Source organism: Rana temporaria, chromosome 9 (assembly GCF_905171775.1).
Source record: "Rana temporaria chromosome 9, aRanTem1.1, whole genome shotgun sequence".
NCBI lineage: Eukaryota > Metazoa > Chordata > Amphibia > Anura > Ranidae > Rana > Rana temporaria.
In genome coordinates, this window is record NC_053497.1 from 23,749,704 (window position 1) to 23,768,076 (window position 18,373).

General features: G+C 44.7%; 1 protein-coding gene across 2 annotated transcripts in view; it reads right to left on the bottom strand.

The window, feature by feature from the left end:
* Nucleotides 1-13,352: 13,352 nt before the first annotated feature.
* STXBP1 (syntaxin binding protein 1) overlaps nt 13,353-18,373 on the bottom strand; it is a 100,296-nt gene continuing 95,275 nt past the window's right edge. The window contains exon 19 of one of the 2 annotated variants that reach the window (XM_040322975.1): nt 13,353-14,616. In XM_040322975.1, coding sequence (XP_040178909.1) covers nt 14,534-14,616 — 83 coding nt within the window. In that variant the 3' untranslated portion in view covers nt 13,353-14,533. The remainder of the gene's footprint in view (nt 14,617-18,373) is intronic. The other variant, XM_040322974.1, reaches the window with a different exon arrangement.

Genomic DNA, 18,373 nt, shown 5'->3' on the forward strand with positions numbered 1-18,373 from the left:
TGCGCTGGCGGGAGACAAAAAAATCTCCTGTCAGCAGCATCTTTGGAGCGGTGAGAGTAGCGGCGTGTATACCGCTCCTTCCCATTGAAAACAATGGGAAACCGCGGCAATACTGCCCGCAATGCGCCTCTATAGAGGCGCATTGTGGGCGGTATTAACCCTTTATCGGCCGCTAGCGGGGGTTAATACCGCACCGCTAGCGGCCGATTCACGTGGCAATCCCGGCGGTATAGCGCCGCTATTTTTAGCGGCGTTATACTGCCACCGCAGCTCCCGCCCCAGTGTGAAAGGGGCCTAACTCATCTGTTATAGAAAGGAGAATGGTCTTCCTAGATGAAGTGTAATTGCACATTATTATTATTTTTTTTTATAATAACCCCTCTGGGTGATCAATGTGCAATAAAAGGTTTTTAGGAAAACTTTGTAGCAGATTCCTACCTTTGTTCAGAAGATATCGCTGTGTGCTGTCCTATTCCTGAATGGGAGGATCTGCCTTGATGAGACTCACCTGAGCAGATCTCAGTGTTCTAATGAGGAAAGCTGTGGAGTTGAAGGCCTCATGCACACTGGGCATTTAACCCCCTGGTGTGGGTGGAAGGTCCAGGTGTGGCACTGCTGCCTGTAAAACTCTATGAGAAGCCGGGACTGTACGGTGCACCCGCGGCATTATGCGTCCAGAGATAAATGCATGGAACCCAAGCAGCCTGCCTTCTGGGCACTTGTCCCTGGGCACATACCGCCCTCAACATTAGTAACACCATCCAGCTGCTTTCAGCCAGTCACAGTGTTGTATGGGCTGAACGATGTGCCTGTGACTTCCTGCTGCACCTAATCATTAATGTCTCATGCATTGGGGTCTAAGGCCTCATTCATATATAGATGAACAGTGTATTGCTGCGACTGGGCTGGCAATCGATTACGGGTGTCTGTGACTGCTCAGCCTGTACAAAGCAATGACAGGCTGGAAGGAGGTGTAACTGTCTGCACATCCAATAGTTATCTGTAGTTAGCAGTGGCTGACGCTCATAAGGGGCGCTGCCCCCCCTAATCCATTCACCCAGCCCCTAATCTCCATGCAGGGCATCAGACGCATGGATTTCAATGCTTTTTTTATTCTTTTAAGCACGTGATTAGAGCCCGAGGCTTTAATTGGCTTCAAAAAAAGGGAGTGCTCGGGGGTCAGAGTACTGCACCCCAAGCCCACCCACTTGTGTCACATTAGCAAATTAGCAACTGTGCCCATCAAACGCAGCCACTATGCCATCAAACACAGCCACTGTACCATCAATTGCTGCCAGTGTGCCCATCAATTGTCGCTACTGTGCTCATCAATTGCTGCCACTGTGCCCCATCAATTGCTGCCAGTGTGCCCATCAATTTCCGGCTACTTTGCCCATCAATTGCTAACAGTGTGCCCATCAATTGTCGCTATTGTGCTCATCAATTGCCGCTACTGTGCCCCATCAAATGCTGCCAGTGTGCATCGCCCGGCACTTACCTGTCTCGTAGCAGGTCACGGTGGCGTCCTCCACGTCCACGCTCCTCGATGTCTTCTCCCGTCCTCTCTATCAGGCATCCAATCACAGGCAGCCAATCAGGTGATTGGTAACAGACCCGAGCACCTGATTGGCTGAGAGGCGGTCAATGTTAGGAAAGTGATTTATTCTCTTTCGCTAAGTGAACAGCGAGCGCCCAGCATGGCGCCTGCTGTTCACCATTTTGGACAGCCTATGGCGCTAATCAGGTGCTTCCAAAAAAAACAAAAAACGCTGATGTAATTCAGGAGCCTGGCGCCTGACAAGGGGCCGGACACCTGAATAGGGGGTGGCAGCAATGCATGAATCTATCTATGTGAGAGAAAGGTGGCAGGAGAGAGGGGGCGGCTCCCGTGCGCCCTTTATGGACGCACCGCCACTGCCATACACTATAAGAATTTTGTTAGAAAATTCTTATTTCAGGAACATTTGTCATCAAAATCATCGAATGTACTAAGAATTTTCATATAAATTGTCTGTTTGCAAATCTACAAGAGTATGGCGAGCTTTACACTTTCCTGTGTTCTGTAGGACCTGGCTTCTCCTGTGCTCTCTGGATCATGTGATATGAATTTTCCCATAAGGCCCCTTTCAGACTGGGGCGGGAGCCGTGGTGGCGGTATAACGCCGCTAAAAATAGCGGCGCTATACCGCCAGAATTGCCGCGGGTATCAGCCGCTAGCGGTGCGGTATTAACCCCCGCTAGCGGCCGATAAAGGGTTAATACCGCCCGCAATGCGCCTCTATATTGCCGCGGTTTCCCATTGTTTTCAATGGGAAGGAGCGGTGAAGGAGCGGTATACATGCCGCTCCTCTCACCGCTCCAAAGATGCTGCTGACAGGAGATTCTCCCGCCAGCGCATCGCCTCAGTGTGAAAGCCCTCGGGCTTTCACATTAAGTATGCAGTGAAGGAGTTCTTCAGGCGGGATTTTTAGCGCTGTACTGCCTGAAAAACTCCTCAATGTGAGAGGGGCCTTATATAGAACGCAGAGGAAGCCTGCTCTTGCTTCCCAGCAGTTCATAGATCAGACATATTGAAAGTCCAGCAGCTCCAAGTTAAAAAAAAATATTGTCATATGTGAGTAATCAGACATGCTATAGCAGTAATAATTTATACACAATACCACCAACAACATAAAGGGGGGACGTTGTGGGCCCAGTTCAGATGACAGAAGACCCATAATAAAATGTCCCAGGTAGCAGGCCCTGTAGCCACTTTTTGTTTTGTGGAAAACATAGATTATCCACTTAAGACACCGACCAATATGCGGGTTAAGGACCTGGCCCCTTTTTGCGATTCGGCACTGCGTTGCTTTAACTGACAATTGCGCGGTCGTGCGACGTGCCTCCCAAACAAAATTGGCGTCCTTTTTTTCCACAAATAGAGCTTTCTTTTGGTAATATTTGATCACCTCTGCGGTTTTAATTTTTTGCGCTATAAACAAAAATAGAGCGACAATTTAAAAAAAAAACAATATTTTTTGCTTTAATAAATATCCCCAAAAAATATATAACATTTTTTTTTTCCTCAGTTTAGGCCGATACATATTTTTGGTAAAATAAAAATCGCAATAAGCATTTATTGGTTGGTTTGCGCAAAATTTATAGCGTTTACAAAATAGGGGATAGATTTATGGCATTTTTATTAATCATTTTTTTTACTACTAATGGTGGCGATCAGCATTTTTTTGTGACTGCGACATTATGGCGGACACATCGAACACTTTGACACATTTTTGGGACCATTGTCATTTTCACAGCGAAAAGTGCTATAAAAATGTACTGATACTGTGAAAATGACACTGGCAGTGAAGGGGTTAACCAGGAGGGGGCGCTGTAGGGGTTAAGTGTGTTCTAAGTGTGTTCTAAGGGAGTGTTCTTGTTGTGGGGGGGCGTGGCTGTGCGTGTGACATCACTGATCGTCTTTCCCTAACACAGGGAACAGACAATCAGTGACAGCCACACTAGGAAGAACGGGGAAGGTTTGTTTACACTTACCTCTCCCCGTTCTTCCTCTCTGTGACCCGATCGCGGGACACCGGCGGCGATCGGGTCTGCGGGTACCTGCGGGCACGGTCACGGAGGACGGGACCAGGTCGCGAGCGTGCCACGGCTGGGCATCTTAAAGGGGACGTACCTGTACGTCCATGTGCCCAGCCGTGCCATTCTGCCAACGTAAATAGTCGTGCGGCGGTCCTTAAGCGGTTATTGTTCAGTAAGATATTTTTATGTAAAAAAATTGCCCTGCTAGCGGACAAATATCGCCACTAAAACTAGTGCCTCTTTACCGATAACGCGGCCAGATGGCAGTGTGAAATAGCTCTTCAGATAATTCAACTTCACTCCATGCCTATATAAATATAGAAAAGAACAAGAAAAATGCGCCTACTAAGTGCAGTATGTAAAACAATGATGGATTTATTGGTAAAAATCAGCCAAATGGCTACTCACAAGGCAGTGGTGAAATACATGCATGTAGAATAAAGTTGTGGGGTCACTCTGTCGGCCGAAACTGCGTGCAGTATTAGCAGCGGTGCGATCTGATGCACTCGTCTCAAAAAAGGCCCACACCAAAGAACTTTTGAAATAACGCTGAGAGACAGCAGCGCCCTGCACATGCGTAGCTCTGCGTTGTGATGTTGTCGGTGTGCTGCCCTTAAGCTGGCCCCTGGAGGGCATCCTGCCTCATTGGAGATGTGCCTGTGCCTCCTCCTCCTCTCTCCTATCAGGCACCCACGTAGAGTCAGTGACCTCATCATTCCCTCCCTCCTCATCACTGTAGAAAACCTGGCAGTATGCTGCAGCTGGGGGAACATGACTGCCAGATTGCTGTCCTTCTTGGGCACCCCCTCTCTCTAGGTTTACGTTACTGCCTTCCTCTAGCTGTGTACCATCATCGGAGCCCTCAAAACGCTGCGCATCCTCATGCAGCATGTACCCAACAATGTGTACAAACAGTTCGGGGGACTACTCAGGAGGACATGGTGGGGCTAGGGAAGGAGTGACTGATGCCATTGAGCAGAGGGAAGAGGACGCCTTGGCAGTTGCTTTGCCAGACAAAGTACCCTGAGCCTGGGTAAGAGAGGATGAGGACGGCTTGGTCATCCACTCTACCAAGTCTTCGGCATGTTGCGGCTCAACGCGGCCAGCTGCCGAAAACAAGGACGAGAGTGTCCAACGGGCACGTGCTGATGAGGATGCACCGTGTCCACGACCAACACTGTTGCCTCTAGACGCAGAGCCTGCTTGCCCTCGTGACTCTCTGCCTCTCCTTGTTGTCCTTCCAGACATACTAATGGCCTGCAGAGGACAAAGGCAGCACACACACCTCGTAGCTTTAGGTGCAAACTGCAGAGGACACGGGCAGTACACACCAAGTAGATTTAGGTGCAAACTGCAGAGGACACGGGCAGTACACACCAAGTAGCTTTAGGTGCAAACTGCAGAGGACAAAGGCAGTACACACCAAGTAGATTTAGGTGCAAACTGCAGAGGACACAGGCAGTACACACCAAGTAGATTTAGGTGCAAACTGCAGAGGACACGGGCAGTACACATCAAGTAGCTTTAGATGCAAACTGCAGAGGACACGGGCAGTACACACTACGTAGCTTTAGGTGCAAACTGTAGAGGACACGGGCAGTACACACCAAGTAGCTTTAGGTGCAAACTGCAGAGGACACAGGCAGTACACACACTATGTAGCTTTAGGTGCAAACTGCAGAGGACACGGGCAGTACACACCAAGTAGCTTTAGGTGCAAACTGCAGAGGACAAAGGCAGTACACACACCACGTAGCTTTATTGTGCACACTGCAGAGGACACGGCCAGTACACAACAAGTAGCTTTAGGTTCAAACTGCAGAGGACAAAGGCAGTACACACACCACGTAGCTTTGTGGTGCACACTGCAGAGGACACAGGCAGTACACACTATGTAGCTTTAGGTGCAAACTGCAGAGGACACGGGCAGTACACACCGAGTAGCTTTAGGTGCAAACTGCAGAGGATAAAGGCAGTACACACACCACGTAGCTTTATGGTGCACACTGCAGAGGACACAGGCAGTACACACTACGTAGCCTTAGGTGCAAACTGCAGAGGACACTGGCAGTACAAACACTAAGTAGCTTTAGGTCCAAACTACAGAGGACAAAGACAGTACACACACCATGTAGCTTTATGGTGCACACTGCAGAGAACACAGGCAATACACCACGTGAGAATACTGCAGCTAGCACAATCACCTGCCTGCCAGTAAATTAGGAAGAGCTGATCTAGCTAAACTATACTGTGTATAAATATATGTACAACACCTGGGATGCATATATATCCTCTACACACTGTAACTTTAACTGACTAGCCTGCCTGCTCTATCTACCTAGAAAAAATTACACTCTCTCTCTCTCTCTCCGTCTCTAACCACCGCCGCAACACACTACACAAGGCCGACCTGCAAGTGGCCTTTTATAGTGTGGGGCGTGTACTAAACCCCCTGAGCCATAATTGGCCAAAGCCTCCCTGGCTTTGGCCAATTATGGCTCTCCGTTTTTTGCGTGCTGTGATTGGCCAAGCATGCGGGTCATAGTGCATGCTTGGCCAATCATCAGCCAGCAGTGCACTGCGATGCCGCAGTGAATTATGGGCCGTGACGCGGCACTCGAATTTGGCACGAACGGCCCGTGATGTTCGTATTTCAACGAACAGTCGAACATACGATGTTCGAGTCGAATATGGGTTCGACTCGAAAACGAAGCTCATCCCTAGTCAATAAATGGCATGCAAAATAGAAATTGCTATATACAGTATAAATCACAAATCAACTGTGTAAATGTACCACACAATATATGGATAACAAGAAAGACATATGCAGACACCGAGATGGTTCCAAATGGTACAGGAGCCAGAGAGCAATTCAAGGGAAAGTATCCTTTTATATAAGGATTAGTGTTTTATCGAATGCAAGAACAGAAAAGCCCCCATCCCCATAAAAGGGCATGGAGCATAGCATCAACATGTAGTTCAGGTAATAGTCCTGACCTATATGGAATTATATTTCTAACTTTACTTCTAGAGGCTGTCAAGGGTAATTACTAGCGATTTGGATAGAACTTTTATCTCCAAGTTTATTTGGATCATATGTTGTCACAGGGATTAAAGGGTCCAGACCATAAAAAGCTGGGGCCCAAAAAACTCTCTGGCTCTCTGGCTCCTGGACCAAAAAACTCTCTGGCTCTCTGGCTCCTGGACCATTTGGAATCGTCTCGGTGTCTGCATTTGTCTTTTTTGTAACCCATATATTGTGAGGTACATTTACACAGTTGATATGTGATTTATACTGTATATAGCAATTTTTTTTTGCATGTCATGTATTGACTTTTATCTTGTAGAGTCTATTCATTGCATTCCTAAATAAAGAATCCCCGAAGAAGACTCAGTGAGTTGAAACTCGCAGGGGTCCCTCTGGGTTGCGATGCTCACTTGATGAATGGAGTTCCTTTCAATTTTTAGTTCATTTCATGTAACATGTATATTATATGTGCATGATTTTTATTTCTATATTTTATTGTGAGTACTAATAAACCTTTCTACATTTGATACAATCACGTTTCCATATTGGTGCCTCTAATGTCCCATCCCAACTTTTTCTTTTTCCATTTACCATTGGGATGTGGCACCCTTTTGACACCTGGACAGCCTTGGCATTTCTGATAGAATTTGATTAAAGAACGTCAGTTAAAATGTGCCCATTTATATTGCTGGTCAGTGAAATCCTCCCTTGCCTACATAGTCATGTAGCACACACCCCTAGGGACTGCTGATGAACTTGGAACCCCCTACTCCTGCACAGTCAGGCACAACAAATTTTCACAAGCACCCCAGAGTCAGAGAACAGTCTGTGACTTTGTTTTTGTTATTTATTGAAGGTTAATATTTTGGATAGGGATAGGAGGTTATGGGATGCCCACTTGACTTCAGCAAAACTTGCAGAAACAACTTCATGGACATCTTCCTATATACAGTCTTTATATAGGGCCATATTCTCAGTAGAGTTACGACGGAGTATCTCAGGAAACTCTGTCATATCTCTCTTTTTTGACCCGCGTATCTAGAATCATTTTCGCATAGATACGCTGAAGATCCGACATGTGTAAGTCACTTACACTGTCGGATCTTAAATGTAATTCGCCGCCGGCCGCTAGGTGGCGTTTACGTTCAGGTCTCATTTGTTTATGCAAATGAGCCTGATACGCCGATTCCCGAACGAAATCGCGTTGCGTAACCGTCGCTTATGTCGTTTGCGTAAGCGTAAGGTTACCCCTGCTATATGAGGGGTAACCTTACGCCAGACCCTTACGCGGACCCGACGCCATGTTAAGTATCGCGTCGGGTCCGCGTCGTCTTTTCCCGTTGAGTACGTCGTTTTCTTAAGTTGTTCTTGAATACGACTTTACATCAATGACGCACACGTTGGCGTCATTGACGTTTTCCGCCGAGAACTGGAGCATGCACACTGGGCTATTTTTAGCCCGGCGCATGCGCGGATACGATCGAAACGGGGGCGCGCTTAATTTAAATATAAGCCGCCCCCTTTAAAATACGCGGGGATACGCCGGGCCTTTTACACTACGCCTCCGCAAACTACGGAGCAAGTGCTTGAGGAATACGGCACTTGCTCCAGTAAGTTGCAGCGGCGTATTGTAAATAGCTTACGCAAGGCCGCCGCAGAATATTGGAGAATCTGGCCCATAGTCTCCTTCACTTGCATGCAGCCCACACTTGTTTACTTCAGCTGAATCACTGTGAGATAATCTGACAGGCTCCCAGTCAGATTTTAGCAATGGCCCTTCACAGGCCTTGATGCGTAGCAAAACAATGTGGTGAAACTTATTTTCTGTGACCACTGCTCCCAGCACCACCTCTTCAGACACTGCCAAGTTCAACCCACCAGGCTGCAGCTGCCCTTTTCACTAGCTCTCCAGGCTAACTCTCACACCAGTCCCCCGACTGACTTCACCAGTCCACCCGGCCAACTCTCAGGAGATCTCTCATTAAAGGATGAAGACTACATGTGGCAGTCTTCCCCCTTGTTAGTCCCCAACAGTGCTGATCTACTCACTCTGTCCTCTCTTGCTCCCGTGCCTCCAGGAAGGGCTTCCTCCCTTGTGTTCTGGCAGGATGCTTCCAGCACCTGAGCCCTGGCCCAAGGCAGGTCATCTCCATCTTCCATCTGACTGTGCCCGTTGGCCCATGACCAATTGTGACCAATTGTGAGGCAAGTTCTGCCCCCTTCCAGCCCACTAGTGGGGATTGGCCAAGGCCTCAAATATTCAAGGTAGTTCCTCCTAACCTCCACCCACTAATTCTAGAAGATTCTCCAACCTTCTAGACCAGGGGAGGCACCAGATAGCTGCCAGGATGAGTCACCCAGTTTTGAACTTCACTGAACCCTGACCCAGATTCCATGGCTCAGACTTTGCTCTGAGCCAAACTAGAATTTGCCTACTCTAAACTCTAACACAACCTTCACAAACTTCTAGTGCACACTAGAGAGTGCTACGGTCAGTACAGACAGGCTCAGGGGCGGCCCGTACATTAAAGGTGCATGGATGCTGTCCCCCCTATCCATGCGTCCGGCCCCTTGCAGGATGCCGATGCATGGATTCCAATTCCAATGTTTTTTGAAGCACCTGATTAGAGCTTCAAATTAGGATGGGATCGGGGCGCAGAGAATGAAAACCGAGCCCACCCAGGTGTGTTACAATAGCGAATGAATATTCGCAATTGTAACACTGATCCTCCTTTTGGCCAATCAGGAAGGGGGTCTTGAGACCCATTACCCTATTGGCTGAAAGGACAGGCAATCCTATTGGTCGTCTAGGAGGAGGGGAGGAGACGCACCCACTGTGAAGGAGGAAAGAACACAGAAGCTGCTGTCCGATGCCTGATGCCTGCTGCCCGCCACCTAGAAGGGGTAAGTGCTGGACCGACTGGCAGACAGCGAGCGAGGTGCCGCCGGCCAGGGGGTGGTTGCCCCCCCCCCCAAAAAAAACACCATCCCCCACTGGACAGCTCCCTTAGATTGGTAGTTAGTGGCAGTAGGGGCCTTTTACATTGGTGGTCAGAAAGCTAAAAAGACCACTGGTGTCTGAGATTACTTATTTATAGTCAGAATTTGCTCACAGCTCAAGGAATCCCCTAGCAACCTTTGAAGGAACCCTAAGGTTCCATGGAACCCTGCTTGAGAAAGCCTGTGATTCTTACAAAGTTTTCTACAATATAAATAATAAATCTGAATTTGTTTATATACAGTGTCTTGAAAAAATATTCATACCCCTTAAAGCGGATGTGCCACTAAACAAATATATTAAAAGCCAGCAGCTACAAATACTGCAGCTGCTGACTTTTAATATAAGGACACTTACCTGTCCTGGAGTCCAGCGGTGATCGCAGCAGATGACGAGCCGATCGCTCGTCACCCTGCTGCTCCCCCCTCCATCCCCGGTGAGGGAACCAGGAAGTGAAGCGCTCCGGCTTCACTGCCCGGTTCCCTACGGCGCATGCGCGAGTCGCGCTGCGCCCGCCGATTGGCTCCCGCTGTGTGCTGGGAGCCGAGTGTTCCCAGCATACAACGGGGGACGGACGGGAAGCAAAGAAAAAACCCGTCTTTTGCCCGTATCGTAGGGCCGGAAGTGGGTGCAGATACCTGTCTGTAGACAGGTATCTGCACCCCCCTCCCCCCTGAATGGTGTCAAATGTGACACCGGAGGGGGGGAGGGTGCCGATCAGCGGGACTCCACTTTAGAGTGGAGATCCGCTTTAAATCTTTCACATTTTGTCATGTTACAACCAAAAACGTAAATGTATTTTATTGGGATTTTATGTGATAGACCAACACAAATAGGTACATAATTATGAAGTGGAAGGAAAATTATAAATGGATTTTTTTTTTTACAAATCAATATCTGCAAAGTGTGACGTGCATTTGTATTCAGCCCCCTTTTCTCTGATACCCTCAACTAAAATCTAGTGGAACCAATTGCCTTCAGAAGTCACCTAATTGGTAAATAGAGTCCACCCGTGTGTAGTTTAATCTCAGTATAAATACAGCTGATTTGTGAAGCCCTCAGAGGTTTGTTAGAGAACCTTAGAGAACAAACAGCATCATGAAGGCCAAGGAACACACCAGACAGGTCATGGATAAAGTTGTGGAGAATTTATAAAAGAGTATGGCACAACTGCAAACCTATCAAGACATGACCGTCCACCTAAACTGACAGGCCGGGCAAGGAGAGCATTAATCAAAGAAGCAGACAAGAGGCCCATGGTAACTCTGGAGGAGCTGCAGAGATCCACAGCTCAGGTGGGAGAATCTGTCCACAGGACAACTATTAGTCATGCTCTCCACAAATCTGCCCTTTATGGAGGAGTGGCAAGAAGAAAGACATTGTTGAAAGAAAGCCATAAGAAGTCCCATTTGCAGTTTGCGAGAAGCCATACGGGGGACACAGCAAACATGGGGAAGAAGGTGCTCTGGTCAGATAAGACCAAAATAGTTTTTTTTTTTGGCCTAAAAGCAAAACACTATGTGTGGCGAAGAACGAACACTACCCATCACCCTGAACACACCATCCCCACTGTGAAACATGGTGGCAGCAGCATCATGTTGTGGGGATGCTTTTCTTCAGCAGGGACAGGGAAGCTGGTCAGATTTGATGGGAAGATGGATGAAGCCAAATACAGGGCAATCTTAGAATAAAATCTGTTAGAGTCTGCTAAAGACTTGAGACTGGGGCAGAGGTTCGCCTTTCAGCAGGACAAATACCCTAAACATACAGCCAGAGCTACAATGGAATGGTGAAGATCAAAGCATAGTCATGTGTTAGAATGGCCCATTCGAAGTCCAGACCTATATCCAATTGAGAATCTCTGGCAAATCTGGTAGAGACAGACCCAAAAAGACTTGTAGCTGTAACTGCAGTGAAAGGTGGTTCTACAAAGTATTGACTCAGGGGGCTAAAAACAAATGCATGAAACACTTTCCACATACTTATTTGTAGAAAAAAAATTCAAAAGCATTTATAATTTTCCTTACAAAATCCCAATAAAATACATTTACATTTTTGACTGTATGACAAAATGTGGAAAATGTCAAGGGGTATATTTTCTAGGCACTGTATCTATGTGTTGAATTTTTATCCTTTGAGTGCCATCCTAGAAAGTGCTAATTTGTATTCTTTTTTGGTGTACTTATTTACTGGTTTGGACAATGGCACTCTAGGGCTTTAGCGCAGTGTGACCTTTGATTTCTCTTGTCTTTTCTAAAACCATTGGATACAGAGATGTGGATGTCCATCATTTGGGTAACCATTATGCCCCGTACACACGATCGGTTCGTATGATGAAAACGGACCGTTTTCATCGGACAAACCGATCGTGTGTGGGCCCCATCGTTTTTTTTTCCATCTGTGAAAAAAATAAAACCTGTTTTAAATGTTTCTTATGGTTAAAAAACCGATAGAGAAAAACGATCGTCTGTGGGGAAATCCATCGGTCAAAAATCCACGCATGCTCAGAATCAAGTCGATGCATGCTCGGAAGCATTGAACTTCATTTTTCTCAGCACCTCATTGTGCTTTACGTCACCGCGTTGGACACCATCGGATTTTTAACCGATGGTGTGTAGGCAAGACTGATGAAAGTCAGCTTCATCGGATATCCAATAAAAAAATACATCGGTCCATTTTCATCAGACAAACCGATCGTGTGTACAGGGCATAAGAGTACATAAGAGTACCACAATGCCGCGTACACATGATCGTTTAAACCAATGAGAATGGTCTGATGGACCATTTTCATCGGTCAAAACCGATCCTGTGTGGGCGCCATCGGTTAGTTAACCATCGGTTCAAAAAAAGGCAACTTGTTTTAAAATTAACCGATGGATTCCTAACCGATAGGACAAAACCGATCGTTAGTAGGCACGACCATCGGTTAAAAATCAACGCATGCTCAGAATCAAGTCGACGCATGCTTGGAAGCATTGAACTTCGTTCTTTTCAGCGCGTCGTTGTGTTTTACGTCACCGCGTTCTGACACAATAGTTTTTTTAACCGATGGTGTGTAGGCGTGACGGACCATCAGTCAGCTTCATCGGTTAACCGAAGAAAACGGTCCATCGGTCCGTACTCATCGGATGGACCAATCGTGTGTACGCGGCATTAGAGTACATCATATAATAAAGCTCAGAACCAAGGTCCTCGGTAACAGAACCTTTCTCTATTATTAGAAGATACTTTTAACATAAACACTGCTTACTGTACGTCTTTAAATCTCTTTATTACTTGCAGGCAAAATGACAAACTGTTTCACAGAACAAATATTACAAGAAATGAAGGAGTGAGACTGAGGACTCTGTAAACCAGTCTGAGGCTCCATGCACACTGGGCTTAAGAAAACGTCTGTTCTCTCAGGAGTAAAAAACGCTCATATAGAGCATTTTCTGTACAAAGTTTAGACGAGTCTAGAAGAGTTTTACGTTTTTTCTACCTCTAAACGTTAAACTCAAAATATGCCTCTTAATGTCCTAGTGTGCATGGACACATAGGATAACATTTGCTGCTTCTACAGGCAGAACACAAAACACCCGTAGAAGCAACGTTTTTTAAGCCAAAGTGCATAGAGCCTAAGATTTAGCGTTTATTCATTCAGATGTCAACCGCTTCTATAGCAGCAGATCAAGCAAGAACTAAAATTGTACCATATAGTGAATAACTGAACACACTGATTTTCACATCCAATAAAACACAATCAGCGCAATTTGAGCAAGTTTTGTTATTGAAGAGTTGTTTTTATGTGAGTATGATGTTGCCCTAGCTTCCTTTCCCCCCAACAAATTGAAGAACTATAACTTAGCTTTGTGAAATGGATTGGAGTCAGTTGCTGTTACAAAATGTGCTACCTTCATAATAGGTCAGCTCCTTCAAGTGTAATTTAATTTAAGAAATTAATTTGAGTATTTTCTGATCATAATTATGAGCGATTCTGAGACCTCCGTCTCACTCCAGCTTTCCAGAAACATAAATATCTCTTCATATATTATATATATATACGACAGAACTAAATTCAGACATTTAGTTCGCTACACACATTAAAGATGCAAGCATTCATTTCCAAGAGCTGGGGCAGGACAAGCTCACTCAGATACAGAAACACACATTTCCAGAACAGTGAACAAATCGGTGGGGAGGTCGAAGGCTTAGTAAGAACTGCAGGGGCCTACTTAAATATAAGCTGTGGAAAGGGTCATGAGGGACGCATGTTCTAGACAGTGTTTGAGATGCATGGCATCACCAGATTTTTACCCCATCAAACGTTGTGCTTTATGATATGGGGGAACGCTACAGGCCCAAACGTCCTGCCATATTCCTGCACGTCCAGTAAAAACATGGTAAGAATGTGCATTGTGGAAACATAAAAGTGACTATAAATAAAGCAATGTAAAGAGTAGCAAAATCTAGATACAGATTATATGCTACAGAAATACGACCGAGAGGCAAAGCCAAAAGTGCAACACGGAAGAACTCATAGTAAAAATGGCTGATTGGGCATATATCCAGGCTAGCGGCAGATGTGTGAAAAATAGTCAATTATCCAAAAACACAAGATCCAAAGTGCGCTGGGGTCATTACAAATTCCAGGACAAACAGACAGAATACAACCTCCACAATGCAGGGCTCACAAGAAAAATAGGGGGCGAGGAGTACAAAATGGCTGACGTTACATCCATGCCATAATGCAAAAAAAAGCCTCAATTAGAGACCATGATTTAGCATTGGTTTAAAAGTAGGGTTGGGCTGGAGGAACTCCCTTTCTGCTGGTGGGGCAAAGAATAAACTGAAGATACGTCTTCAGCAGCCAGTTGTCAGGTTGGGAGTGGGTAGAAGAAGGTTTGGGGGGAAAGATAGGCTACAACATCTGGGGGAACAGGGGAAATCTAACTGCTGATTTCATCATCTGTCTTATTCATTCTCTTCAGAGCGTCCAGGAGTTTTTGAGGGGTGAGGATGTGAGTGGAGCCTGCAACACAACAGAGGAAAAAGAAGAAGAGAGAATAAAGAGAGATAAGTATACAATGATTGGAACAATTGATCTTCGTAAAATCCAAAAACATTCTTCTTGTGCATATGTTTTCTAAGTTAGTGCACTGAACCCCCCCCCCCCCAACCTCGAAAAAAAATAATGGGGTAAAATTCCTCCCTACAATCAGATTTAGTGCCAACCCTAAAAATTCAGTTTTGATCAAATGCCGTGTTGCTTTAATAAAACCAAAGCCAACCCAACTGGTTCAATTTTGTATATACATACCAAAACTTAAACATCCTCTCCATTCCAGTTGCCAAACCTTCCCACCATTAAACTCTTCATCTATTTCTTACGTTATGAAGAAGAGCCCCCAAGACCAGTGACGCTACATGGTGGGGGTTAGGACCAGAATCTCGGGAGGGGAAAAGTTGCCATTGGTAAATAATATATCAGGACGGATCCTGCAGCCTTTATTCAAAACTGAAATAATGGCTTGGGTCTCAGACTTTATTGCGCTGCTTTATTTATAGAAATGGTTTGAAGACCATAACCTATTGGATTAGAACTCATATGTGCTATATGAGACCATCATTCCATTTGTTGCCAAACTAAAATTCCCAAAGCTAGATCAGCCAGTTCCTTGATCCATGGACATACAGTATGGGGAGATGAAACTTGGGCGCCTTTCATATGGACCGTGTCCAGCCTGATCAGTAGGGATTCCGTGAATAGATTCCCTACTAAATCGAAGCGGAACAGAACAAATGTCACTTTGTGGCATTTGTGTCCATTCATTTTCTATTTTATTTATTTTTTGCTGCATTTAAAAAATGGAGCTTTCAGGACCCAACTATAGATAGCTGTATATAAACAGACCTGCAACCTTTTAAGATCAGACTACCTTAGATCCTTCACGTTTAGGTCCATTTGTTTTTTTGGACCTGGAAAGTAATCAGATGTAAACAAACACAAGTCAATTTACATCCGGCTGTCCATAGACTAACATGAAGCTTCTGATCAGGTCTGCCTAAAAACCCGACAGGCTGACTTAAATGGACCACCCAGGTGAAAGGGACCTTTGTTATTACAAAAGTAAGTCAAAAGCAGTATCCTTTTCAGGTGGTTCTGAGTCGCTTTCACTTGTGTTTGAGTTGCTTTTGCATTCACATTGAACTGGTACTTTGCTCTAACTTTTTTAAAACTTTTTAACATGGAGCAACTTTTAAAATATTTTTTTCTCAGGGAAGCCCTACTATTAATTACCATATCTACATCTTATGGTACATTGGTGCAGCAGTCAGCGGAAAGAATGATTCTCACATTTGTGGTCATTGGGAAGAATCCCTTCCCCCTCTATAGATAGCTAAAAAGATCACCGACATCAGTGGTTAAATATTTGAGGGACAGAAATTGTAAATTGCTCAAGGAGCCCCTACCTGTCTCTCTCGAGAAACCCTACGGTTCTACGGAACCCTAGTCAAGAAAATATCTACGGTTTTGATGTCGGAATGTCCGATCGTGTGTACGCGGCATTAGAGATTTGGAAACCTATCAACAGAGATAAAGAGAGGTCTCCTTGCAGTGGATGCCATGCCTCATAGGTGCTAATAGGGAGACCCCCTGACATGTACTGACAGTAAATAGATATGTCACTGAAAGTTAGAATGAGATGTCTTAATGTCTGAGACATTCCAAACTTTTGCAATCCTCTATATAATGTTGACTTTGGGAAAATAGCATATCAAAGAATGCAGGACACCAGTATGTGGACTATAGATTTATATATAGAAAGCTACTTTTGTAAAAAATCATTACCTTAAAAATATAAAATATTAAAGATCTATATTTAAAGGCAGAATACATTAAAAAAGAAACATATAGAGGACATGTATTATGTCATCCTGCACAGACTCTGATTATTAGCTTGGGTTTTTTAGTTTGACAACCATCTAACAGTGAATAGAATATTAAGGCTTAGTAAGAATTATTTTTTACATCATAAAATGTAATCTATGTAGACTGCAATTAACCATTTAAATAACCAAAATAGGCTTTAATATTACCTGTCACCATTTTAAGAATGAAAAGCAAGTCCCAAGTAGAACAAACTAGAGCCAATCAAAGGCTATAAATTATGGATCAATAAATCAATCTGCTGTTTTAGTTTAAAAGGCCAAATGCTTACATGTATTTAGTTATAAATGTAAATAACATTATGTATGGATTGTTCTAATGGGGACTGGAACATTGTCTACAAATATATCACCCATAAACATACAGAAGATATCACATAGCCTTCCCAGAATCCCCGGCATGCAATGTCCTCTTGGATGCCCCACCCGACTCCCCCACCAGTTCAAAAACTGCCTGGGGCTCATTTAATAGCATGCATTTAGGTACGACATTGGCATTAGCTTTCATCTGGTGGACAGTGCAAAACAGTAGGTAATGTAGAGGGTCAAACAGTGTATGTGCTGTCATTGCAACCAGATTTCGGGTGTCAAAGTTCCAGTGCAGGTTACTAAATTGCGTGAAAATTTTAGTAGGTTGCCATGAACAATACAGACACTTTGTTCTTTTAGGATCTTTGATTTAAACAAGGCTTATTGATTAGTGGTCATCCTTGCCAATGTTGTCCTTAAATCCATGAAAGTGAGTCCCCATGGTGTCACACATCCCCACCCCCAAAATCAATGCTTGCTGAGCTGGAATCTGTGGCATGCACAGATCCCATGAACGAGCAGTGAACATAAAAAGTGACTCGCATGTGCTGTGGCCCAGTCCCTGCCCAGGGAGAGAAGGAGTTAATGGAACAGTTGTCCCCGGTATAATGCTGATAATGCCAAACAGTTGTGGTTCAAACCAAGAAATCAGTACCATTTGAATCATCTTTATAGTTATTATGGTTGGAATCCATATTAATACAGATGTACCCATCCAGGTCTTGGTCATTTAGGGGTAATTTGCAGTAGGCCCATTGACAGAAGAGTGGACATTTTGTGCAGTGCCTAGAATTCAGCCTATTAATTAGGACCTAATGGTAGATATGGGGATTTTGGCACCTCTTGAATTGTACTTGTATATTGGTGGTCTCTCGCCAATGGATAGGCAGATTCATAGCCATAACAAAAATGTCTGTGTTACAGGATATGAGCCATGAGTATAAAGGTATTGGACAGGTATTGGATGGACTGCTTTGGCATTAACCCATTCTCCACCACAGCAGGGTAAGAGTGTATGTTCCTTGCCTTGATTTGTGCGTTATGACTTCATGCAACCAGTGGCAATGTTTTTGGTGGTGGTCTACAGCCACCCTCCATGTAATTTATTGTTACAAAGACAGTGGTAGAGCCAACAAGTGAGCTGCTTGCAGAACTATAAGCTTGAAAATGTTTGTCCCTTGATGAATATGACAAGATGATTTATGGAAAAGGGATGAAGAGGAGCATGTGATGATGAATGTAAGTTGTTTATGTCCTGTATTATAACTATGTGATAATAGTATCTTCATGTAATGTTACCATGTAACTACCATAAAACAGGGATTAGTTCTAATAATTATTAGTTTATTAGATTATTAGTTCTAATAATAATGAAACCAGTAGCACTGCAATAGTAGTAGATGTAGAAATCACTATAGGTCCCATGGTTCCTAAAGGGGCAGCTCAAACCTCAATTAAAGGCCCCTTGTCTCTATCTCCTCATTGTCGCAATTCAACATATTCATTATATTTTTTTATCAGCTAGCAGT